The sequence below is a fragment of the Triticum urartu genome, chromosome 4A (genome assembly GCF_056163025.1).
Source record: "Triticum urartu cultivar PI428250 chromosome 4A, HENAU_Tu73, whole genome shotgun sequence".
NCBI lineage: Eukaryota > Viridiplantae > Streptophyta > Magnoliopsida > Poales > Poaceae > Triticum > Triticum urartu.
Genome location: NC_141876.1, coordinates 251,536,144 through 251,562,536, shown reverse-complemented (window position 1 = coordinate 251,562,536; position 26,393 = coordinate 251,536,144). Strand labels below are relative to the sequence as shown.

At 45.1% G+C, this 26,393-nt stretch overlaps 1 protein-coding gene and 4 non-coding genes across 5 annotated transcripts; all 5 read right to left on the bottom strand.

Annotated features, from left to right (window-relative positions):
* Positions 1–19,522: 19,522 nt before the first annotated feature.
* Positions 19,523–23,816, bottom strand: LOC125551697 (eukaryotic translation initiation factor 3 subunit I). Its single transcript, XM_048714988.2, has 8 exons — positions 23,276–23,816; positions 23,064–23,191; positions 22,375–22,494; positions 22,196–22,285; positions 21,472–21,558; positions 21,273–21,352; positions 19,914–20,007; positions 19,523–19,720 (listed from the first exon to the last, which is right to left on the bottom strand). The coding sequence occupies exons 1-7, from the start codon at positions 23,673–23,675 to the stop codon at positions 19,932–19,934; spliced, it is 981 nt and encodes a 326-aa protein (XP_048570945.1). The 5' UTR covers positions 23,676–23,816; the 3' UTR covers positions 19,523–19,720; positions 19,914–19,931.
* LOC125555098 (small nucleolar RNA U54) lies at positions 20,187–20,262 on the bottom strand. The gene has a single exon (XR_007304540.1). It is a non-coding gene; the product is annotated as a small nucleolar RNA U54 (small nucleolar RNA).
* LOC125555099 (small nucleolar RNA U54) lies at positions 20,358–20,437 on the bottom strand. The gene has a single exon (XR_007304541.1). It is a non-coding gene; the product is annotated as a small nucleolar RNA U54 (small nucleolar RNA).
* On the bottom strand, positions 20,575–20,653 carry LOC125555097 (small nucleolar RNA U54). Its single transcript, XR_007304539.1, has one exon. It is a non-coding gene; the product is annotated as a small nucleolar RNA U54 (small nucleolar RNA).
* Positions 20,913–20,994, bottom strand: LOC125555100 (small nucleolar RNA U54). Its single transcript, XR_007304542.1, has one exon. It is a non-coding gene; the product is annotated as a small nucleolar RNA U54 (small nucleolar RNA).
* Positions 23,817–26,393: the final 2,577 nt, after the last annotated feature.

Below are 26,393 nucleotides of genomic sequence, written 5' to 3'. Positions count from 1 at the left end.
TTCCACAGATATTTGGTTTGTGATTGGGTAGCCCTAGAATTTGCTTGTCATTAGTTGCCTTAAAGCATCCATGCATCATGTTTATTTTTTCAATTAAAGTTGAAATCAGGATGACAAACCCTAGCACCAAAATTAAATCAAATAGGTTCAACTTAAAAACATTTTCAAGAACCCAGAATGCTCTTTAGAAAAGTTCGTCATTTTTGAATTGGTCTAGAACCTCTGACAAAAATGGTGCACACCTTTCTAGGTAATTTATGGATTTTTGAACATTTAAATCCTATAAATAATTTTAAATGTCCAGATAATCTTGAAAGTATTTTAAGGTTGTTGGAAATAACCCAAACATATGCCACAATCATTTTCAAGATTTTTCAAAATGAATTAGTATTTTTACTAATTTAAAACAGAATAAAAGTAATAGAAAAACTGAAACAGAAATAAGAGAGAGAGAGAGAGAGAAGAATAACCTGGCCCACCTACCTATAGCCGGCCCAGCCCACCTGGCGCCTCCTGTCGCCTCCCTCCTCGCGCCAGTAGGCAGGGGCACGTGCCCGGCGCGTGCAGCCACACGCCGGCCACCTCCACCCTGCCTGCGTGCTCCCTCGTCGCCCTGGACCTCCCTCGCTACGCCACGCACCCCCTGGACCTCCCTCACTCTCTCCCGTGTTTCTCCCCCCTCCTCGGCTCTCTCCCGCGCCACACCCGAGCGCGCCTGTCGCCGCTGTTCGCCATAGCCGCAGCCACAGCCATCCCCGAGCCTCTCCGACATGTCCACGAGCATCGCCACGCCTCCCTCGTCCTCTCCGTCCAGCCACGCTTCACCGGAAGCACTGCATCACCGTCCCGCCATCGTCTTCCTCCTCGGGCCGCCGGAGATCCCTCTCGCCGCCCCGCTCGCTCCGGTGCTTCCCCGAGCACGCCGAGGCCACCGCTGCACTCGCCGTGAGCCCCTGCTTCGAACCCCTCTTCTACCCCACGCATTCGCACCCTCTAGGCCGTAGTTCCACCATGGCCGAAGCTCGCCTCCGCTCGAGCTTGTCGCCGGTATCGCTCCGGCGACCATTTGGTCATCCCGTGCTGCGTAACATGTTTGCCGCCCCGCGCTGAGCCTCGCTAGCGCCTCCCCTTGCCCGCTTGCACCCCGCAGCGCCACCCGCGCACATCACCGAGCTCCGGCCGCCGCTAACCTCGCTGCTGCCATCGCAACAGGCCATCCCCGGCGGCCCTGCGGCCTCCCCTAGACGCGCACGGGCCTGGGCTTCCTCCTAGTGCCCTCGCCTGCCATCCCCGTGGCCTGCCGTGCGGGCTCCGCCGCGACTTGAGGTCGCCGGCGACTAATCGCCGGCAGTGCTGACATGGCAAGTCATTAGCCACTAATGACGCTCTAACTAACCCCTGGAGCCACTGCCATGTGGGCCCCTGTATCTGTTTAGGTTAGTTTTATTTTCGGTTTAGTTTAGTTCATAAACAGTGGGACCCACCCATCAGCATTGACTCTGCTGACGTGGCCGTTGACCAGGCCCACCAGTCAGCGACACTAACTAGCCCTGTGTCACTGACGTGTGGACCCCACATGTCAGGTTTGACCTGGGGTAGCCCTGTTGACCTGTTGACGCCAACATGACGCAATGCTAACGCAGTTAATCATTTTCTTGATTTAAAATAATTCAGAAATTCCAGAAAATGCCCAAAACTTCCAAAATTCATAGAAATTAAACCGTAACTCCAAATGAAATAAATTATATATGAAAAATGATAAGAAAAATCCAAAGAATCTGTTTATGGCATTTTCATGCATGTTAGAGCAACTTATATCCTCTGTTTGGGACAATTCAATTAAATGGTATTTAAGAAAGCACATATGGAGTTTGAATTTGAACCTAGTGTTCAAACCAACTCCATTTAACTTGTTGCTAGTTGCATTAGGCCAATCAACAGCATATTGCCATGTCACATTCATGCATCATATTGTTGCATTGCATTGATTGTGTCCTTCTCTGTTTGCCGGTAACCATCCCCTCTCAGTCGATGATGTTTCCGACGACGTGATCGATGACACCGATGAAGAACTATATTATCTTCAGAAGTGCCAGGCAAGCAAAAACCCCTTGTTCATTCTGATACAAACCCACTCTCTCGCTCCTGCTCTCTTTTACTGCATTAGGACAACAACGATTCAACTGTTACATGTTGCGGTAGTTGAACCCCTTTCCTTTGCATGACCTGTCATTGCCACAGTAAATAGATGAAACCCACTAGCATGAGTAGGAGTTGTTTGAGCCCTGATGTGCCTACTCATTCATGTTTGCTTGTCATGCCTGCTATTGCTTAGAGTTGTGTCAGGTCTGATTCATCGGGAATGAATAGGAAAGTTGTGAACATGCCCTACTTTGTGTGAGCTAAGTGTGTGAACACGATTTGGTGAAGGTAGCGGTGAGAGGCCATGTAGGAGTACATGGTGGGTTGTCTCATTGAAACCGTTCTCAGGAACTGATTTCTGTGTTTGTGATCCATGAAAAAGCTACTACCACACATTGGGCCCTGAAATATGACCCCGCTCGACTTACTGACCCCTCTCGTCCTCTGTCCAGGAGTTGCAACTAGTTTCTGGTGTTTATAGGATATGTGTTGGCGGCCGTGCGTAGCGCTGACCCTAGGGGTGGGCTATGATGCGGTAGATACACCATGGAACGGTGTACCGGGCGACCTTTTGGTGTCTCGGGAACCCTGCACACATCGTTTGGGGCTGTGAGCGAAACTCCGGTCGAATCTCCTCGTGGATGGAACCCGAATAGGCGATAAACCTGGACTAGAGACTTGTGCGGTTAGTCAAGTCGTGGTCTACACCCACGTCGGCTTTCGCTTGAAGTCTGCCGAGCACATGTCGTGTGCAGGCGCTAAGTGGTGGAAACATGTGTGACGAAGTACACCCCTGCAGGGTATAAAACTATTCGAATAGCCGCATCCGCGGTAAAGGACTTCTGGGTTGCCTATAATAGTTCATAGACAAGTAAAAGTGGATATTCTAAAATGCGCAAGATAAGCGTGAGTGCTATGGATGGCGTTCTCGTAGGTAGACGGGAGCGGATCCATAGTGGTGTATTGATTGGTGAATATGTGGACTCGTGTGCGCCACCTCAAAAGAGTTGCTTGCAGTCATAGTTCAGGTTAGCCACTGAGTCAAAGCTGGCTTGCTGCAGTTAAACTCCACCACCCCCTTTATTGATACCGATGAATATGTGGACTCGTGTGCGCCACCTCAAAAGAGTTGCTTGCAGTCGTAGTTCAGGTTAGCCACTGAGTCAAAGCTGGCTTGCTGCAGTTAAACTCCACCACCCCCTTTATTGATACCGATGCATATGTAGATAGTTCTAATGTAAGTCTTGCTGGGTACATTTGTACTCACTTTGCCTATTTTATGTTTTGCAGAGAGACGTCAGTCTCGCTAGTAGTTCTGTGTGGACTTCGACGTTTAGCTTGATACCTCAGCTATGATCTTGTGCCCTCGGCAGGATCTGGTAGATAGTCAGGCTTCTTAGCCTTTTTCATTTGTAGATGTCTGTACTCAGACATGTTAAGCTTCCGCGTGTGCTTGATTTGTATGCTATGATTGTTGGGTCATGAGACCCATGTTTGTAATATCTCGCTCCTCGGAGCCTAATGAATAAATACTTGAGTTGTAGAGTTATGTTGTGATGCCATGTTGTATTTACACATATCGAGCATATTGTGTGTATGATTGAAATGCTTGGTATGTGTGGGATCCGACAATCTAGTTGTTTATCCTTGGCAGCCTCTCTTATGGGGAAATGTAGTCTAGTGCTTCCATGAGCCATAGTAGTCCGCTACAGCCCGGTTCACCAGAGTCCTGTTAGCCCAGCACTACTGCTCAGGACACTTGACTGGCCGGCATGTGTTTCACTTCGTTCCTGTGTCTGTCCCTTCGGGGAAATGTCACGCGGTGACATCCGGAGTCCTGCCTAGCCTGCTACAGCCCGGATTCCCAGAGTCCTGTTAGCCCAGTGCTACAGCCCGAATTCACACGCTGCTGACCGACACGCTCGATGTGATTCATGTATGACTGTCCCCATAGGTTAGTGCCGCTTTGGGTTCACGACTAGCCATGTCGGCCCGGGTTCTCTGTCATATGGATGCTAGCGACACTATCATATACATGAGCCAAAAGGCGCAAACAGTCTTGGGCCATGGTAAGGGGACACCCGTGGGAATACCATGCGTGATGTCGCAAAGTGATATGAGGTGTTACCGGCTAGATCAATGTGACTTGGAATCGGGGTCCTGACATCAGAATCCGGAACCGCCGCCACCACCTCCACCTCCGGAGGCATGGCAAGCTGTGATGGCCGCTACCAACGCAAACACGCAGCTGATTATGCAACTCTTGCAAGAGTGCAACCAAGGAAATCAAGGCCATGGCAACAATCAGAATCAGTTTTCTACACTCAACCAGTTCCTCGCAAACCAGCCAAAGACCTTCAGTAACTGTGTCGAGGCAACAGACGCTGATGATTAGCTCGTGGATATCTGGAAACATTTCGAGTACAGCAACGTCAGGCCTGAGGACTTTGTCAAGTTTGCTTCGTTCCAACTCAAAGACCAAGCTGCAGAGTGGTATCAGGAATACAAAGATTCTAGAGGAGGTCGTGTGATTACCTGGGATGAATTCCGCCAAGACTTCAAAGCTCACCACATTCCTCAGAGTGTTGTTGGGAGCAAGCATGAGGAGTTCCGCAATCTGAAGCAAGGCAGCTTGTCTGTTTACCAGTACAACATCATGTTCCAGAAGCTCGCTCGCTTCGCCAAGCAAGACGTCCCTGATGAGAAGAGCATGATTTATCAGTTCAGAGGTGGCCTCAGAGAAGATTTGCAACTAGCCCTTGTGCTTTTTGAGCAGAAGAAGTACGATGAATTCTACAACATGGCACTGAAGCAAGAGACTGCTCAGCTCAAGTGCGATGCTTCCAAGAAGAGAGTCAGGGATGCAACTCCTTCCTCAACTCAAGTGGCAGCTAAGCAGCAAAAGTATTGGTTGCCCCCTCCTCCGTTCGGTTAGCCTTATCAGCAGAAGAGCAAAGGTGGCAATGGATCTTCCCACCCACCCAACCCAGGCTTTCAGAACAAGACTTCGTCTCATGCTCCAAGATCAAGTGCTTCGTATCACCATCCGCTTTCAGAGGTCACGTGCAACAAGTTTCAGCAGAAGGGTCACTATGCAAACAAATGCTTCAACCAGAGGCTTCCTCCTCCTCCTCCTGTGAGATCTGCTAGCACTGCAGTGGTCAAGCATAATCCCAAGTTTGCAAAGGTCAACATGATGAACGCAGCTCAGGCAGAGGACTCGTCAGAAGTTATCATGGGTAACCTTCCTGTTAACGATATTCCTGCAAAAGTTCTCTTTGACACTGGTGCATCGCATTGTTTCATCTCGAGACCATTTGCATCTAAGCATGAGTTGGCTTCCCAAGCTTTGCCTAGTCCCTTAGCAGTTGTCTCTCCGGGTAAACGCATGAATGCTAACTCCATGGTTCCGGATGTTACCATCACGATGGGCAACTATAAGTTTATGTCTTCTCCTAATGTTCTTGGTGACTCGGATATTGATCTTATTCTCGGAATGGATTGGCTTTCTAAGCACAAGGCTCAGCTTGATTGTGTTGCCAGGCAGATTCAATTGACATATTCGTCTGAGGATGTAATCGTCTTTGCCGCTCGTGATGATACCATTCGACTGTTTTCTCTCAATGAGAAGGGCGAGTTGGATGCCATCTCTCAGATTCCAGTCGTTTGTGAATATCAAGACGTCTTTCCAGAAGAGCTTCCAGGAATGCCTCCTCACCGGCCAGTTGAATTCGTCATCGATCATGAGCCTGGCATGGAACCTGTTTACAAACGTCCTTACAAGCTTGGACCTGAAGAGTTGAAGGAGCTGAAGAAACAACTCGATATTCAAGAGCGTATGGGTCTCATCCGACCAAGTTCTTCTCCATGGGGTTGTGGTGTTCTTTTTGTCAAGAAGAAGGATGGAACGGACCGACTTTGTGTCGACTATCGTCCATTGAACAAGAAGACCATAAAGAACAAGTACCCACTTCCCAACATCAATGAGCTTTTCAAACAACTCAAAGGTGCTCAAGTATTCTCCAAGCTTGACCTCCGTATGGGCTATCATCAGATTTGCATTCGTGAAGAAGATATCTCCGTATGGGCTGTCATGTCTTTCGGCCTTGTCAATGCTCCTCCAACATTCTCTCGCATGATGAACTTCATCTTCAACCCCTACACAAATGACTTCGTTTTGGTCTATCTCGATGACATTCTGGTCTTTTCCAAGAACAAAGAGGATCATGCCAAGCACTTGAGATCGGTGCTGGACAAACTCAGAGAACATCAGTTCTATGCAAAGTTTTCAAAGTGCGAGTTTTGGCTCAATGAGGTTCTCTACCTTGGGCATATCATCTCTGCCAAGGACATAGCTGTTAACCCTAAAAAGGTGTCTGCAATTGTGAATTGGGAACCACCTCAGAACGTGAAGCAACTCCGCACCTTCCTTGGGCTCGCAAGCTATTGTCGAAGGTTCATGGAGAATTTCTCAAAGATCGCGAAGCCTCTTTCCAACCTCCTCCAGAAGCATGTGAAGTATGTCTGGTCGCCTGAATGTGGCATCGCTTTCAACACCCTCAAAGAGAAGTTAGTCACTGCTCTAGTTCTGACTCCTCCTGATGAATCCAAACCGTTTGAGGTTTTCTGTGATGCTTCCCTTCAAGGTCTCGGTGCAGTGTTGATGCAAGAGAAGAAAGTTGTGGCCTATAACTCTCGCCAGTTGAACCCCAACGAAAAGAACTACCCCACTCATGACCTCGAGTTGGCGGCAGTTTTCCATGCTCTTTTAACATGGAGACATCTCTTGTTGGGAAGAAAAGTGGACATCTTCACTGATCATAAGAGTCTCAAGTACATCTTCACTCGGCCCAACCTCAACCTCAGGCAGACTCGTTGGGTCGAAATGATTCAAGAGTATAATCCGAGTATTGAATACACTCCAGGCAAGGCCAATGTAATTGCTGACGCATTGAGCAGGAAGGCTTACTGCAACAGTTTGATTCTCAAGCCCTACCAACCGGAGCTTTGTGAAGCTTTCCGCAAACTTAATCTCCAAGTTGTTCCTCAAGGATTCCTTGCCAACCTCCAAGTCTCTCCTACTTTGGAAGATCAGATTCGCAAGGCTCAACTTCTTGATCCTATGGTGAAGAAGGTGAAGATTGGGATTGCCAAGAGCCAACCCAAGTACAAGTGCTATCGTCTTGATGACAAGGATACTCTTTTCTTTGAGGATCGAATTGTTGTTCCTAAGGGTGACCTTCTTAAAGTCATTATGAACGAGGCTCACAATTCACTACTCTCTATTCACCCTGGAAGTACAAAGATGTACCATGACCTCAAGCAGTCGTATTGGTGGACTCGAATGAAGCGCGAGATTGCTTAGTTCGTGAATGAATGTGATGTCTGCAGAAGAGTGAAAGCAGAACACCAACGACCAGCTGGTCTGCTCCAACCTCTTGCCATTCTAGAATGGAAGTTTGACCATATTGAGATGGACTTCATGACTGGATTTCCCAAGTCCAAGCGTGGCAATGATGCTATCTTCGTTTTCATCGACAAGCTCACTAAAGTGGCTCATTTTCTTCCTATCAAAGAATCTATCACCGCAGCTCAGTTGGCAGAACTATATACCTCCAGGATTGTCTCTCTGCACGGCATTCCACAGTTGATATCTTCAGATCGTGGTAGCATCTTTACCTCCAAGTTTTGGGATTCTTTTCAGAAGGCCATGGGCACCAACATTCATTTCAGCACAGCTTTTCATCCTCAAACTAGTGGCCAAGTCGAGCGAGTCAATCAAATTCTTGAAGATATGCTCAGTCATGTGTCATTTCTTTCGGTATGAAGTGGGAAGATTGTCTTCCATATGTAGAGTTCTCCTACAACAACAGCTTCCAAGCGAGTTCGGGCAAGGCCCCATTCGAGATTCTCTATGGCAGAAAGTGTCGTACTCCTCTTAACTGGTCACAGACTGGCGAACGCCAACTTCTTGGAAATGACTTGATCACAGAGGCTGAAGAAATGTGCAAAGTCATTCATGAAAATCTCAAAGCTGCGCAATCGCGCCAGAAGAGTTACTATGATAGCAAGCATCATGACTTGGCTTTCGAGATCGGAGACCATGTCTACCTCCGCGTCTCTCCAATGAAAGGTACTCGTCGCTTCGGTATCAAAGGGAAGCTTGCCCCTAGATACGTGGGTCCTTTCAAGATCATTGGCAAAAGAGGAGATCTAGCCTATCAACTTGAGCTTCCATCCAACTTTGCAAACGTGCACGACGTGTTTCACGTGTCTCAGCTCCGCAAGTGTTTCAAGACTCCTGACCGCACCATCAACTTTGAAGAGATTAATCTCCAAGAAGACATGTCTTATCATGAGCATCCCTTTGCTATCCTTGAAGAAACTGAGCGTAAGACTCGCAACAAGTCTATCAAATTCCTGAAAGTGAAGTAGTCACATCATTCTGACCGTGAAGCCACCTAGGAACGCGAGGACCACCTCTGTTCCGAATACCCGGAGTTTTTCTAGTCCTAGATCTCGGGACGAGATCCTTTCATAGTGGTGGAGTGTTGTAACGCCCCGTATGTAACTTTCCATATTTGTATTCCAACTCTTGCCATTTTCGGCACTAAGTTATGATATTCCTCGTTGTTGGCTTTTGTCTCCGTGTTGCTTTTTTATTTGTCATGCATTTCATATCATGTCATCATGTGCATCGCATTTGCATACGTGTTCGTCTCATGCATCCAAGCATTTTCCCCGTTGTCCATTTTGCATTACGGCGCTCCTATGTCCTCCGGTGTCCCCTTTTGCCTCTTTTCGTGTGCGGGTGTTAAACGTTCTCCGATTGTAACGAGACTTGCCAAGCGGCCTTGTATACTACCGGTAGACCGCCTGTCAAGTTTCGTACCATTTGGACTTCGTTTGATACTCCAACGGTTAACCGAGGAACCGAAAAGGCCTTGTGTGTGTTGCAGCCCAACACCTCTTCAAAGTGGCCCAAAACCCACCTAAACCCCCTTCATCATCTTGGTCGTTCGATCACGATCGCGTGGCCGAAAATCGTGCTCTACTTTTGCTATAAAATGTTCCTGGCAGATTGTTTACATGTTATTCAATTTTGCCGAGGTTGTTGTAGTTGATCCATGCATGCTATGAGAGTGTTCTTGCCATGGTTAGCTTATTTATCATGTCTTCTTGCTAGGTGTATGCTTAGCTTGTCATGCAATGCCTTGTGGTGAGTGCATCGAGCTCGCAAACATGCCTATGTAATTCTACTTTTGCCATGTTCCAGTTGTCTGCTAAGTCTGAATCTGTTAAAGAAACTTGCTATGTTTACCTGGGTGCCATTGTATTTTCCGATCCCTTTTGGCTTATGGTCAGTAAGGGACTTTTGTTATATGCTTTGTGTAGTTTCATGCCATGCCTTTCTTTGCCATGATATGTTCCTGTAGCTTGTTGTTAACTTGCTCTAAACATTGCTTCCTGATGTTAAATCATGACATGTTGCTATTTTCTCTAAGTCTGTGAACCTGTTATCTTTTGCACTTTTTCCATGCTTGTTTGAACCTGCTATTGTGTGAATTAGCCGTAGCTCAGTGTTCATATTTTGTTAAGAATCTTGAGTGGATCACTGCCATGTGCTTTGTTGCTATGTTAGAGTGCAGTAGCTTAATTTTCTTGATGCATTTAGATGGCCTCGTGCTGTTAATCGCAGCTTTGTGCCATTATTGTTTTACTTGCCATTTGCAAACCGTGCATCCGATTCCGTTGATCTTTATATCGATTTCGACCGAAATCAACTCATCTTTCCAGCGGCACTCTTGGTTTTCCAAGTTGAGGCCTGGTTCAATCTTTCCTTTCCGAAGCACGCATATGTTTGCGCATTGCACCGTGGTTGATTGTGTCTCCCTTTGCTTGTGTTCTTGCTTTGGGTAGAGCCGGGAGACGAGTACGTGATCGAGGAACCCGTTGAGAACGTTTACGAGGATCAAGCTTACGTCAACTCGGAGAACTTTGCAGGCAAGATGACCATACCCTCGAAATCACTTCTATCTTTGCTTTCTAGTTGCTCGCTCTATTGCTATGCCTATGCTATGATACCTACCACTTGCTTATCATGCCTACCATATTGCCATGTCAAACCTCTAACCCACCTTGTCCTAGAAAACCGTTGTTTGGCTATCTTACCGCTTTGCTCAGCCCCTCTTATAGCGTTGCTAGTTGCAGGTGAAGATTGGAGTTTGTTCCTTGTTGGAACATGTTTATTGTTGGGATATCATTATTATATCTTGTGTACTTTAATGCATCTATATACTTGGTAAAGGGTGGAAGGCTAGGCCTTATGCTTGGTGTTTTGTTCCACTCTTGCCGCCCTAGTTTCCGTCATACCGGTGTTACGTTCCTTGATTTTGCGTTCCTTACACGGTTGGGTTATAATGGGAACTCCTTGACAGTTCGCCTTGAATAAAACTCCTCCAGCAAGGACCAACATTGGTTTTACCATTTGCCACCTAGCCTCTTTTCCCTTGGGTTCCGCGGACTGAAGGGTCATCTTTATTTTAAACCCCCGGGCCAGTGTTCCTCTGAGTGTTGGTCCAACCTGTCAGCTGCCGGTGGCCACCAGGGGCAACTCTGGGCTGGCCAACCGGAACCTTGGACAATCCGGTGTGCCCTGAGAACGAGATATGTGCAGCTCCTATCGGGATTAGTCGGCACATTCGGGTGGCTTTGCTGGTATAGTTTTACCATTGTCGAGATGTCTTGTAACCGGGATTCCGAGTCTGATCGGGCCGTCCTGGGAGAAGGAATATCCTTCGTTGACCGTGAGAGCTTGTGATGGGCTAAGTTGGGACACCCCTGCAGGGATTTGAACTTTTGAAAGCCGGCCCGCGGTTATGGGCAGATGGGAATTTGTTAATGTCCGATTGTAGAAAACCTGAAACTAAACTTAATTAAAATGGATCAACAGCGTGTGTAGCCGTGATGGTCTCTTTTCGGCGGAGTCTGGGAAGAGAACACGGTCTCGTGTTATGCTTGGACGTAAGTAGTCTTGGATCACTTCTTGATCATAGATTCTCGAACGTGCTTTGCCTTCTCTTCTCGCTCCCATTTGCGTATGTTAGCCACCATATATGCTAGTGCTTGCTGCAGCTCCACCTCATACCTTTTTTCCTACCTATAAGCTTAAATAGTCTTGATCGCGAGGGTGTGAGATTGCTGAGTCCCCGTGACTCAGAGATTACTTCCAAAACCAGATGCAGGGACTGATGATACCATTCCAGGAGATGCGACTGAGCTCAAGTGGGAGTTCGATGAGGACTCAGGACGATAGTACGTTTCCTTTCCAGACGATCAGTAGTGGAGCCTAGTTGGGGCGATCGGGGACATTATGCATTTGGGGTTGTCTTTATTTTGGTTCCGTAGTCGGACCTTGATTGTATCTGGACGATTGTAATGTTACATTTATGTTATTTTGTGAAGTGGCGATTGTAAGCCAACTATGTATCTCTTTTCTATTTCAGTACATGGGATGTGTAAAGATTACCCCTCTTGCGATCCAACCGATCCAAGTACCGAACGTACGGCACCTCCGCGATCAGCACACGTTCAGCTCGATGACGTCCCTCAAACTCTTGATCCAGTTGAGGCCGAGGGAGAGTGCCGTCAGCACGACGGCATGGAGACGGTGATGATGAGATTACCGGCGCAGGGCTTCGCCTAAGCACTATGATGATATGACCGAGGTGTGTATCTGTGGAGGGGGGCACCGCACATGGCTAAGAGAAGACTTGGTGTGCCTTTGGGGTGCCCCCTCCCACGTATATAAAGGAGGGGGAAAGAGGAGGCCGGCCCTAGAGGGGGCGCGCCAAAGGGGGGAGTCCTACTTGGACTCCTGGTCCAAGTAGAATTCGGTCCCCCCCCTTTCCTATTCCAACTAGGAGAAGAAGGGAAGGAGGAAGAGGGGAGAAGGAAGGAGGGGGGCGCCGCCCCCTCCTAGTACAATTCGGACCAGCCCATGGGGGGGCGCATGGCCTCCCCTTGTGGCCCTTCTCTCCTTTCCGCTAAGGCCCATGAAGGCCCAATACTTCCCCCTGCGAATTCCCGTAACTCTCCGTGCTCCAAAAAATACCCAAACCACTCAGAACCTTTCCGATGTCCGAATATAGCCTTCCAATATATCGATCTTTACCTATCAACCATTTCGAGACTCCTCGTCATGTCTGTGATGTCATCCGGGACTCCGAACAAACTTCATTCATCAAAACACATAACTCATAATACAAATCGTCATCTAACATTAAGCATGCGGACCCTACGGGTTCGAGAACTATGTAGACATGGCCGAGACACATCTCCGGCCAATAACCAATAGTGGAACCTGGATGCTCATATTGGCTCCTACATATTCTACGAAGATCTTTATCGGTCAAACCGCATAACAACATACGTTGTTCCCTTTGTCATCGGTATGTTACTTGCCCGAGATTCGATCGTCGGTATCATCATACCTAGTTCAATCTCGTTACCGGCAAGTCTCTTTACTCGTTCCGTAATGCATCATCCTGTAACTAACTCATTAGTCACATTGCTTGCAAGGCTTATAGTGATGTGCATTACCGAAAGGCCGCAGAGATCTTCGATACACGGAGTGACAAATCCTAATCTCGATATATGCCAACTCAACAAACACCATCTGAGACACCTGTAGAGCATCTTTATAATCAACCAGTTATGTTGTGATGTTTGATAGCACATAAGGTGTTCCTCCGGTATTCAGGAGTTGCATAATCTCATAGTCATAGGAACATGTATAAGTCATGAAGAATGCAATAGCAATAAAACTAAACGATCATTATGTTAAGCTAACAGATGGGTCTTGTCCATCACATCATTCTCTAATGATGTGATCACGTTCATCAAATGACAACGCATGTCTATGGTCAGGAAACATAACCATCTTTGATTAACGAGCTAGTCAAGTAGAGGCATACTAGGGAAACTATGTTTTGTCTATGTATTCACACATGTACTAAGTTTCCGGTTAATACAATTCTAGCATGAGTAATAAACATTTATCATGATATAAGGAGATATAAATAACAACTTTATTATTGGCTCTAGGGCATATTTCCTTCACCCGCACCCCCGGGTTGTTTGCCCCGGTCCACTCCGGGCACCCGCACCTCCCACCCCGGGGTGCCCGCACCCCCCCCCCCCCGATTCAGCCCAACTACACCACCGTTTCGACCATAACTTCCAACTCCCAAGTCCGTTTTTCGTGTTTTTTAGCTCGTTTGGAAGCTCTTGACATCCGCCATCCACATATATCATTACCACCACCATTAGCCTCCATCAAAAAATTCATCATAAAAGCACTCACCTTCCGCATTTGACCGATTTTGAGTTGTGGTTTCCGTTTCCTAAGGTGTTTCGGCTACTTAGGAACGTGTGACATCGACATCACTGCCATTCATCATTGCCTCAGAGTCATCTTCGCCAATGATCTTCACTGTTTACACTGCTAACCGTAAGAAAGGACGGTAACCTCGATGAAACTTACTTCATACACTTGCTTTTTCATTGATAACCCGAGCCATTTTGCGTCACTTACCCATCGAAACTAGTGTAACACCCACAATGCGGCTATATCTCCCACGTGTCGGGGCATGACTTAGAGGCATAGCCGCATGGTAGGTTTGTCACAAGAGGGGTAATCTCCATGTACTGAATAAGAAAGGGATAAAGAGTTGGCTTACAATCGCCACTTCACACAAATACAAGTTAAACATACATCATCCAGAATACAATCAGGGTCCGACTACGGAACCAAAATAAATGAAGACAACCCCAAATGCTAGATCCCCGATCGTCCCAACTGGGCTCCACTACTAATCAACAAGGAACAAAACAAAACAACGAACACAATCTTCATCGAGCTCCCACTTGAGCTTGGTTGCGTCATCTGCACTGGTATCATCGGCACCTGCAACTGTTTGGAAGTATCTGTGACTCACGAGGACTCAGCAATCTCACACCCGCGAGATCAAGGCTATTAAGCTTATGGGTAGGATAGGGCGATGAGGTGGAGCTGCAGCAGGCACTAAGCAAAAATGGTGGCTAACATACGCAAATAAGAGCGAGAAGAGAAGCAACGCAACGGTCGTGAAGCTAGAAGTGATCAAGAAGTGATCCTGAAACTACCTACTTTCAAGCATAACACAAGAACCGTGTCACTTCCCGGACTCCGCCGAGAAGAGACCATCACGGCTACACACGCGGTTGATGTATTTTAAATTAAGTAAAGTGTCAAGTTATCTACAACCGGACATTAACAAATTCCCATCTGCCACGTAACCGCGCGCATGGCTTTCGAAAGTTCAAACCCTGCAGGGGTGTCCCAACTTAGCCCATCAGAAGCTCTCACGGTCAACGAAGGATATTCCTTCTCCCAGGAAGACCCGATCAGTCTCGGAATCTCGGTTACAAGACATTTCGACAATGGTAAAACAAGACCAGCAAGACCGCCCGATGCGCTGACATCCCGATAGGAGTTGCACATATCTCGTTCTCAGGGCAACACCAGATGAACACTACGTGCAGCTAAAACTAGCCCTCAAGTTTCCCCGAGGTGGCGCCGCAAGTGGCTCTGGTTCGGACCAACACTTAGAGAAGAATTGGCCCGGGGGGGTTAAAATAAAGATGACCCTCGGGTTAATTACTCCCAAGGGAAAGGTATAGGTTGTTAGGCAAATGTAAAATCAAGGTTAGGCCTTGCTGGAGGAGTTTTATTCAAAGCGAACTGTCAAGGGGTTCCCATAACACCCAACCACGTAAGGGACGCAAAATCAAGGAACATAACACCGGTATGACGGAAACTAGGGCGGCAAGAGTGGAACAAAACACCAGGCATAAGGCCAAGCCTTCCACCCTTTACCAAGTATATAGATGCATTAATTAAATAAGATATATTTTGATACCCCAACATATCCATGTTCCAACATGGAACAAACTTCAGCTTCACCTGCAACTAACAACGCTATAAGAGGGGCTGAGCAAAGCGGTAACTTAGCCAAACAATGGGTGCTTGGGCACTTTGGCCCGGAGGCCCGCCACCCCATGGCGCTGCTCCCAGCCGGCCCTGGGTGCCCGGCCACCCACCTGGGCACAGGCAGCCGGCCCGGGTGCCCAGTCCCCCTCGCCTGGGCGCCAGCAGCCACCCCCGGGTGATCGGGCTGTCAACCCCCGGTTGCCCGGCCCCTATAGCCAACTGCCGGGCAGCGGCCCTAACCGATCCGGGTGCCCGGACCCCTCCGAGAGTGCCCGCGTGCAAGTTGGGGTTTTGACCCTTGTATCTCCCTTCCCTCCCCTCTATTTCGTCCCTGACTATATATACTCCTTCCCTAGCTCATTTGAGAGCATAGCAAAGTATTAGAAACACAAAGAGAGAGCTTTGCTCATCTTCCTCCTATAGGAGATCTAGACCTCCTCTTGGAGATCAAACCCTCCTCTTGGAAAAGATCCACTTGGATAACAAGACCTCACCTAGTGGGAAGAACTTTTACCCTAGTGACATTTTCCTTGAATTGTTCATGTATGCTTGTGGATCTCTTGTATGCTACCCTTGTGGATGTGTTATTTGGGTTTGTTAGAGTGATTTCCTCCTTATGATCTTGTGTGTTCTTGCTCTTTCCCCCTCCAAGTGTGAAAAGATACCCTCTAGGGTTTCACCCTACAACAAATCATGATGCCTTCGTTCGACTAGTAGTTTAGGTTAGGATTTTTTTTAGTCCTCGCAGGTGCGATGCTCGAACTGATGGTGGCGCTTCTTCTTCGAGTTTGACTTCAACGCTTCGATCATCCTTGAGTTTGTCCGACATGGATTCATGTCGTCTCCTTGGGGCGACGATGTTAGGTTTTCTCGATGTGCGTCTGTTATGAGGAGATTTGGTGTTAGCTGCTTCAGATATATTCAAGGGTTCAACGGCAACGACTATGGCTCCACAACATTGACCGTTAGGGCACGTGCACAAAGACTTCTCGGATGTCATCGACAAGATCAAGCCGGCTCCGATAGGGGAGTAGTTATGCGTTGGTGGCTCGTTCTGGTGACAGTGGTGGTCGTTCTGTGGTCGGGGGACCTTGGTATGATTTTTTTATTATGTGATGAGGTGTTTTATACTTCGGGTGAACTTTTATAATAGATTCGTATCATTTTCGAAAAAAAGAACACATATCCTTGCCAAATCACTATTTTACCTTGCTAATGAAGTTAAACACAAAATGGCCCTACTTGGGAAGTATTTCATCGTCATACTTTTTTCTTATACGCCACTCACCTTGGTGTATTGGTTTACATGAAAAAGCTGAACTAGGGACCCTGGAGTCCCCTCCTTTGCAAAAAAACGACGTGATCTTGTAGTGTTTACATCCCACGTCTACAAGGGATGTAAACGGTGTTTTCCTGAGACGGGAGAAACGCCACGGTACTCAGTGTTTCCCTCCCTGAATGAATAAGAAATGGACAGCTGACGTCGGGCTTGCATGAAAAAAAAGATGATAAGTTAGATTTTTTTTAGCATTAAACCAAACTTTATTACTCAATTGTCAGGTTTACATGAATTACAAAAGGGTCGTGGGGTGTCCCCAGCCACACATGATGTCCTTCTTATAAGGATGTAGAGAACTTCACTAAATTATGGGCATCAACATTCATTGCCCGACCTTCAAAAACAAACTTGCAGCTAGTAAGTTCCCTTGCCCTTGCAACAATCTCCTTAATGATCATACCATATTTCCCATCCGAACATTTCTCTATCTCATCCACTAGTGTTTTACAGTCACATGCAATAATAACTCGACTCAAAGATAAATCGAGTGCAAGAGACAGAGCTTCTCTACAAGCAAGCGCTTCCAGCGTAGGAGGGTCCGTAATTAGGTCGAAGACCATAGCCGACGAACCAAGGTATTTGCTAGTATGATCCCAACAAATCGAGGCTGCCGCCCCCTGTCTCCCATTCCTTGCGAGTCCTCCATCCACATGGATCTTTGCGATGCCTTCGGCTGGCGCGTGCCATCCTCCCCTGCCTCCCGTTCTTGTGACAGTTGCTGCCCGAGGCTTGTCGCGAATGACACAGGCGCCCTCAAAACTTCAAGCTCCGAGATGAAGCTCTTAACAAAAGAGAAAATGGCATGTGGGCTCTGAAAGATTGCTTCATGGATAGCCTTCCGACCTGCTGTCCAAATTGCCCATAAAGTAACAACATAGTTTATTAACTGGGCATGTGGCAGATTATCAAACAAAGTGAATAACCATTTCTTCGCACCCGGCTCGCTTGTTGCATGTAGATGTTTAGCGAGATCGCCATCAACGAGGGCCTAAACGCAACGAGCCATTGAACAATCCAGGAGGGAATGCCTCCATGAATCTTGTGCTCCGCACAAGTGACAACAATCAACATCGGACATATTTCTTACATGGCGCACATCCTCAGTCGGGAGAGAATGTTTGGCAAGTCACCATAGAAAGTTTTTTACCTTGCCCGGGACCTGAACCGACCATAGAGAAGTCCAAGATTTCCCTTCGGCTGCCAAGTCAGATGATCCTGTAATTCCTTCGAGCCAATCCTCTCTTCGTCTTTTTGTATCTATCAGCATCCTGTACGCCGATCGTACTGTAAAAATCCCATTCTTCTCATGAGACCAAGCCCACTGATCGTTCATATGCCGTGTGCAAAGTGGGATACCATAGATCACATTTGAGTCTGCTGCTACAAAGACTTGCTCAACAATGTTTTTCCGCCAGGTTGCGGATGTATGATCAATTAACTCACTCACAAACTCTGGCGGATTAGATGACAAACATGCAATAAGTCTCATAGTGGCACTCCTAGGAATCCAATTATGTTCCCAAATTTTGGTTGAAGACCTGTCTCCAAATCTTCTTATCAAGCCTTGACAAAGTACATCACGTCCCTCCAAAATAGCCCTCCATATCTGTGATGGACGCTTACCCACTTCAGCAGCCAAAATTGAAGCATTAGGATAATAAACTGCCTTTAACAATCATGCACAAAGTGATTCTAGGTGCTGTAACAGTCTCCACGACTGACTAGCCAAAAGTGCAAGATTAAAAATCTCAAAATCCTGAAAGCCTAAACCACCCATAACATTGGGCTGTGTCATAGAGTTCCAAGAGACCCAGCTGGGTTTTCGTTTTCCATCCTTACTCCCCCACCAAAACTGCCTGATGAGCTTGTTGAGGTGTTCGCATAAATCTCTAGGAAACTTGAAACAAGATGTTGAGTACACAGGTATAACTTGGGCCACTGACTTAACTAACACCTCCTTCCCTGCATATGAAACTATTTTTTCAATATAACCTTTTACCTTGTTCCACAGTCTATCCTTGAGATACTTGAAAGCTCCAGATTTTGAATTACCAATATCAGATGGCATGCCCAGGTACTTGTCATTCAATGTTTCATTAGGAACATTCAGCATACCCTGGATCTGATAACTCCAACAGGTTTGACACCATCGTCGCCCCTTCATCATTAGATAATAAGTTAGATGTACACACCTAAAGTTGGTAAGAACTAATGGGCAATACCCCCCTCACTAGGCCCATCAAAGAAAGCAATTGCTACTTAATCGTAGGTTTGCTTTCGTGCAAGGCCCCCCTCCTGAAGCACGCAGTTGTCATTTTCAAGTAAACGACCCGCCCCCTTTCTTTGCCCGCTAGCCACTAGGATCTCATGAACCAGGAGCGCCAGCACCACTTCCTCGATCTTCCTATTGGAGGCATGATCGTGGTTTTCATTTCATTCATTTCGAAGGAAGTTTCATAGAGATAAGTGTGGGAAAATCCCTTCACTTTGTAAACATAAGCTGTTTTTGTATAGTGATCTCAGGTCATGGAGATCTCGAGGCATGTGGGGATTTATCACATAGTTTCTTTCGAAAAGGGATGATGGAAAAGTGAAAACTGGACTTCGACTTGGAAACGCCCACGTAGACCATGACGCTTTAGAAAAGGGTTGGATTATGGGCTCATCGTATTTAGTGTCAAACTTTGACCATAAAATTAACTAGTAAAATACAAATTAGTTCATAAAAATTATATGATGGAAACTATCTTTTTCGAATATCAAAAGCTTTGCACATGTAAGTTTGGAATCCAATGAACGAATAAGTTTTGGACTGCCATTTTAGAAGCTGGCAGTACGTACCTACACACTAACATTTATATGACTGGAAATCCAATCGTGTCAATCCAAGGAGCCAATGTCTCAGTAGGCTCAGCGTCTAAGTACGTAACATGTAATCCTTGAGCTTGACAAAACTACAACACCTAGCTGCGCATCCATGTACTATGTTCAGCAGAATGGACATCGAATCAAAAGTAGAATGTTTTGGAATAAACAACACTGACAGAGCAACACCATGTCACCCATTTAAGCATCTCCATTGCTGATTGTATGAAAAGGTGCTATTACATAGTAGACCATCCAGCTAAGTTAAGTTCTCTCACAAATTGAGCCCAAAAAAAAGCTATGTTCTCTCCAGGGTACTAGGGAGGTCTCTCAATTGCAGCCTGAAACAAGATAGGAAATGAACATGTAAGCATAAGCCTGAAGCACAAGACATTTCGAAACAACATAGAAGACGAGATGCTGAGATTGCTCAAGAAAAAGCACTGAATGAACAATGTATAAGCATAAGCCTGAATGAACAATGTATTAAGTTGCAGTTATTCACATTTGTCTACCAAGGAATATGAGCCTTACCTTGAGAAATTCATAGGCTTACATCTTGATGTTGAAATACTCAGGATCAAAATGGTGTAGCCTCACATATCCATCCTCACCACCACTCGAAAAGCTAAGGACATTATATGGAAAAATACGGGTCATTAAAACTGGAATCATAAGAGATGAGATAACAAGAACTGAAGCTCAAAGAAGGAAGCTGAAAAACCCTATTTCTCAAAAGCATTTGGATAAACATATATGAGAGATCACAAAAGAAATATAATAGAAGTATCAAAAAAAAGGATTGGCAGCTCTCATAAGTTTATTTTACAACATATTCAGAATAGCGTATATGACAAAAGTATTGGACTGAAATCACTGAGCTGCCAAACCAGCTGGTAGAATAGAACAGAATGCACAAGAAAGCATGATCAAGCAATTACAGGTTAGATCTGCCAAAATAAATTATGGGGACAACATAGCTCTCATATCCAACTTTTCATCAAAACAAGGCCAGCGTAGCGTATATTGACAATGTAATTGGCTATAGTCACTGAGCAACATTATTACTAAACATGACAAAAGAGAATTCACAAGATAAAAGGTGTGAAGATAAGGCACCAAAATACTAAGGAGACAACATGTGCTCAAACAGATGGAAATGGCAAGTATAATGTGACATAGGATTACTTCATGTAGCTCTCATATAAACTTTTCATCAAAATATGATCAGTATAGAGTATATTGCCAATGTAATTGGCTCTAATCACTGAGCTACATGTTGAGGAAAAAACATAACAGAAAAAGGTAGGAAGCCAGGGCACTGGAACAAAGGAAACAAAATATGTCACAAACAGATAGCAAAGACGAGCAATGTGTGACAAGCCATAAGTCAATGCCCATGTAGAATTTAAGATACAGAGGATGACTTAAGACTTAGGATGGGAGACAATAAAATGGTGATTGAGGATTACTTCACCATGATCTTCTCTCACTGAAGATAAAAAAATATGAATAGAAAACAATAAAAAGATATGTTCTCATAATACGTGATGACATCCTAAAGACTCAGAATAGCGTATATCACCATGAATCTACATGGCTTAATCATTGAGCAGATTTTAGCATACTCAGTGCAACAGAGGCATATTGCAAACCCAACGTGAGAAGCAAAATGTAAATATAAGAGATCAACATGAAATAGTAAACAGGGTTACTGAACACATATAATATTCAAAATCAAGCTCTGATTTCATAAGATTTGACGACATTCTAAAGACTCAGAATAGTGTATATCGCCATGAATCTAAATGGAACAGAGGCATATCACAAACCCAAGCGCAGAGGCAAAATACAAACATAAGAAATCAAAATACAAACAGAGTATGAACTAACCTCCTCCCATCAGGATTAAATGCTAATGCATTGATAGGTCCAAAATGTCCTTTAACACCACCAATCTCTTCTTCTAAAATCTGAGATTGACAACAAAATCTTGTTACAGAAGTTGACAACATATACACATACAGAAAGTAACTCCCCATAGGAAGTCAAGAGCCATCTGTGTAAATATATGCAAAGGAATCTAGTTCACCTTGTGGAAAAATTTGGCCTCAAATTTACCAGCACGACGATCTGTCATAGTAACATTCATAGCATCTTGGCCACCTCCAATAACCACCTAAGGATAGCAAAAAAGTATGATGTTCAAAAAATACAAATACACATACAAATGAGTTTCCGTAGAATAAATAACAAATAGACCGTTATAATGTACTCCCTCCGTTCGGAATTACTTGTCGCAGAAATGGATGTATCTAGATGTATTTTAGTTCTAGATACATCCATATCCGAGACAAGTAATTCCGAACGGAGGGAGTACCAATTTAGTTTAGAATCATGAATGCATGGGATGAGCATTAAACACAGATGCAGAAAAACTAAGATAACAAATATGCAAAGGAATCATGGTTTACACAGTTTGACAAACTTGGCCTTAATTAATGAGAACAAGAAATCAAAGTTAGGAAATAGATGGGCACGACAAAAATATGTGACACTCAAGACCAGAGCACATACACGGTAATCCTATCCAACTTCATTAATTACCAAAAGGGCTAGACTGCAAGGAAGCACATTCTGGACCAAATTCATAGTCAATCCAAACTTCATAATTGACCGCGGAAATATACACTTAGCTTGTAAAAAGACCAAGAGTTCAAGAGACAACCCCATGTGCTTTGAGAGAGCTTATATATTCAAATGCTTGCAGCAACTTAAGAACAATGGCAGATAAGGTGACAGATACAGGAGCATACATGATCAAGAGTAGGAGATATGTCAACAGCATTAACCGGTCGCTCTGTGACATATGTCTTTATCAGGGTCAGTGTTCTTGCATCCCATAGCTGCGACATAGCAGATATGTCAGAAAAATCCATATGTTAAAAAATAAAGTATAAACAGGTTATCAGGGCAGCAATACCAAAAGTATCACCTTAGCAGATTTATCCAAGGAACCTGTGAGGAAATGAGACCAATCTAAGGATTTTGACAGTGAGCTAATTGCCTTCTGATGTCCAACCTCCTTGTCTGACTCCTTCAGCAGCTTTCCGGTCTACAAGCCCAGAGAAAATAAAACATAAATGCACAACATCATACAAAAATGGGAAAGCGACATCGTACATACTGATTGAATTAAACACCTGGCATGTACAACAAACATTGAATGACGAGAGATAGTGGCATGTAAACTTTGCAGGAGATAACTTATTGGTTCCTTCATTCTTTCTAATGAAAGACCCACGGAAAGAAAATTGCATTCTAGTGGGGGGGGGGGGGGGGGGGGGATACTCTAGTAAGGTGGACTACATACTAAGCATCCACCATGGCCAGATTTACAGATATTAACTGTTTGCTGTGTTAATTCAAGGAGTTGGTGGCTATAAGAAACTCACGGAATCAGACCACGTGACAAGGAAATTCAGGGCGTGTGTGAAATATAAAGCACTGAGCTCAAGTAACATTTTACATTACAACCAATACATCGACAATCATGCAACAATAGTTGCAAGCTCCTACCAAGAGCAAATTGCCACAGGTAGATGGCACCAGACACCCTAATAGGCCACAGAACTGATCGCCAGCATGACTCAACAAGACTACTTGCAAGCTTGGGGTGCTAACCTCAGAGTCCCAGATGCGGATGGTGGCATCCTCACCGGCGGTGATGATGGTCCGGTTGCCGGGCCCCCACACGGCCCTGTTAATCCTCCCCGTGATGCCGGAGATCACAAGAGCTGACTCCTCCGTTTCTGCAAACCACAAACACATTATAAAATCCACATTCACGTCACAACTAGACATCTAGAAACTTCCAGGAGAAGAGTAAACCGTACGGTCTTGCAGGTCGTCGGCGATGCGCTTGACCTGCGCGGTGGGCATATTCCCCATGAAACTGTCGGTGGTGATGACCGCCAGGTGGTCGCCGATGGCTAAGTCGACGGAGCGCGCGGGGGCGTCGAACCTGAAGGTGAAGAGCTCCTTCCCCGTCTTGACGTCCCAGAGCTTGGCAGTCTGGTCGGCGCTCCCCGTGATGAGACGCGCGGAGTGGCGGGAGACATCGCAGGACCATACCGCGCCGTTGTGGCCGCGGTAGGTGCCGAGGCGGTCGCCGTTGTCGGCGTACCAGACGGTGGGGGTGTGGTCCTTGGCGCATGAGAACAGCAGGTCGCCGTCCCGGTTGTACTTCAGGAACGTGAGCGGGCGCTCGTGCCCCTTCATGAGAATAGGCCTCATCTTGCCGCTGACTGCTGCTCGCCGCCGGGAGGTGCAGGGTTGGGTAGGGTTAGGGAAGTGTAGGAATCTGGATCGTGCGTTGCGGCGGAGCAAAACCCTAGCTGCGGTTGGACAAGAGGCTTTGTGTGAGAAATCTACGCCGTTAGGCGGCTGTATTAAGCACGAAGGCTGGGCTGGGTTTCGGCCCAACAAGAACTACGGGCTGAAACAAAATGCGCCCAACGTTCGCACGAGGACTATTTAACAAGCGCTCCTTCAACAGAACGGCAACAATCAGCGTCACTTGGCGCGCTCTCAACCATTCGCCACGTGTCGCATTCTGAACGCTTCCTTCAGATTTTGTTTCTTTTTATCTTTCTGCACGCGTTTTCGGCTTTTTAAACGGGTTTTTTTGAGATTTTTTCGACATTTTAGTTTTTCACTGTTCCTCCTTAGCTTTTTAAAAAAAATGAAAAAAATTTACATGAAAAAATGTGTTTTTCCCTTTCATAAGAGTTACGGTTTTTGCTTCCGCGAGAGGCACGGTTTTGCTTTCGTGAGACTCATGGCCGTGCCTCTCAAAAACGAGAAAAACACATTTTTTTTCTTTCATGAGAATCACAGTTTTGTTTCCGTGAGATACACGGGTGTGCTTTCGCAAAAGTCACGGTCGTGCCTCTCGGAAATGAAAAAAGAACGCGTTTTTTTTCACGAGTCACGGTTTTGCTTCCGGGAGAAGTATGATTATGCTTTCGCGAGAGTCATGGTCGTGCCTCTCGGAAAGGAAAAAAACTTGGTTTTTTGTTTTTCTTTCTTTCGCGAGAGTCACGGATTTGCTTCCGCAAGAGTCGTGGTTGTGCTTTCACGAGAGTCATGGTCGTGCCCCCTCAGAAACGAAAAAAACGCGTTTTTTTTCTTCCGCGAGAGGCACGGTTGTGATTTCGTGAGAGGCATGGGCGTGCCTCTATTAGAAAGAAAAAAACATGTGCTCCCGGTTTGTTTTTTCGTCCGATGTTTTTTCATGAAAAAAAGTTCGTCAAACTCTATCAACATGGGATCTAGTTTTGAAGATCTCGACGCGAGGAATGCAACGGTGAAAACTGTTTAAGATTTGGATGCACGGTTTAAGAGATAAACGTTTTGAATAAACGGATCTACGAAAATAGCAAAAACTCGCGCCACTTGTCGCAACTAGGAGAATTGGAGTGATCTTTGCAACGAGTACTTCTTAATTAGTGATTCTGCACATTCAGCGATCTCTAAGATTTCTCTCGCTGAAGCATTTAGACAAGGGGAGCGCCTATAGGGCGCATCACGCGCTGCGAAGGAAGCCGACGCGCACCCCCGCTCCTCTGGGCCGGCCCATGTGTGGCCGGGACGCCGCCTATTTTTTTTGCGAATGTTTTCTTTCTATTTTTGTCCTTTTCTTTTTTTCAATAATTTGGGATACCAAAACGTCCTAAATTTCAGAAAAGTTGCTAATTTTGACTAAAACAATCATGATTTAAAAAAAAATCATGACTTCCAAAAAGATGCTCGGTAATTCAAAAAATGTTCATGAATTAGGCAAAAAATGTTCACAAATTTAAAAAATGTTCATCAATTTAAAACAATGTTCATGATTTCAAAAAATGTTCGTGAAATTGAAAAATGTTCACAAAATAAGTAATCATGATTACAGAAAAATGCTCTGGAATTCAAAAACTGCTCACGAATTTGTAAAAAAATTGTTCACAAACTTAAAAAATGTTCATAATTAAAAAAATTCAAACAAATATTCACTAATTTGAAAAATGTTCGCGAATTTAGAAAAAATGTTTACGATTCAAAATAATGTTCACAAATTCAGAAAAATGTTCAGGATTCAAAAAATGTTCGCTAATTCTAAAAAATGTTCATGAATTTGAAAAAATATTCACGTTTTTGAAAAAGTAGCCTTTAATTTTAAATTATTCACTATTTCAAAAACAAATGTTCATGATTTGAAAAACTTGTTGATGACGTAAGAGAATTTTCACAAATTTCTAAAAAAATTGTTCATGATTTCGAAAAAAATGTTTGTGAGTTTTTAAAAAATATTCACAGTTTCCAAAAAAAATGTTCATGATTTAAGAGTAACGATTTAGTAGAAATAAAACCATGATTTTGGAAAAAAAAATCATCATTCGAAAAAAATACCATTTTAGAAACAAAATCGCGAATTAATACATTTTCGGAAATTGGAAAACAAGAATAAAAATGAAAACATAAAAGTAAACAAAAAATGAAAAGAAAACAGAAAAAGGAAAAGAAAAAACGAAAAAGGAAAAAGGAAAAAGAAAACCCGAAAGAAAAACATAAAAAACCGGTTCAGGGAAGGTTCTAGAACCTTCCAAAACCGGCTGGGGTTAAACCCGGAAATGGTACGCGCTGTATAGGACCTTCGTTTAGACAAATCGGACCGGCGCACTAGCCGCATAGAGAAATAGGCTGAAGCATTTAGACCAATCGGGCCGGCCCAATAGCCGCATAGAGAAATAGAAAAACTATCAGAATATTTCTCTAGGTTCGCAAGGGAATTCGAACCTAGGACGTTTTGATAATAGGTAGAGGTGCTTGCCAATGCGGCAATGTTGACTTCGTGGCCACGTAGGAGTCGGAGTCTCCTTTAGGTAAAAGACTGGGTTCTTAAAAAAGGTAAAATATCGGAGTTTTTTTTTTACTTTTCCGTTTTTTTCTTTTTCCGTGTCTTTCGTTCTT

Bases quoted from the DNA above. Each gene is read 5' to 3' on its own strand.
- LOC125551697 (XM_048714988.2), bottom strand. From the start codon at position 23,675: ATGAGGCCTATTCTCATGAAGGGGCACGAGCGCCCGCTCACGTTCCTG. The intron at 22,495-23,063 runs GTTAGCACCCCA...CTGGGCTTGTAG, and splicing joins TCCGCATCTGGGACTCTGAG to ACCGGAAAGCTGCTGAAGGA. The intron at 22,286-22,374 runs GTGATACTTTTG...GCTATGTCGCAG, and splicing joins CCTTGGATAAATCTGCTAAG to CTATGGGATGCAAGAACACT.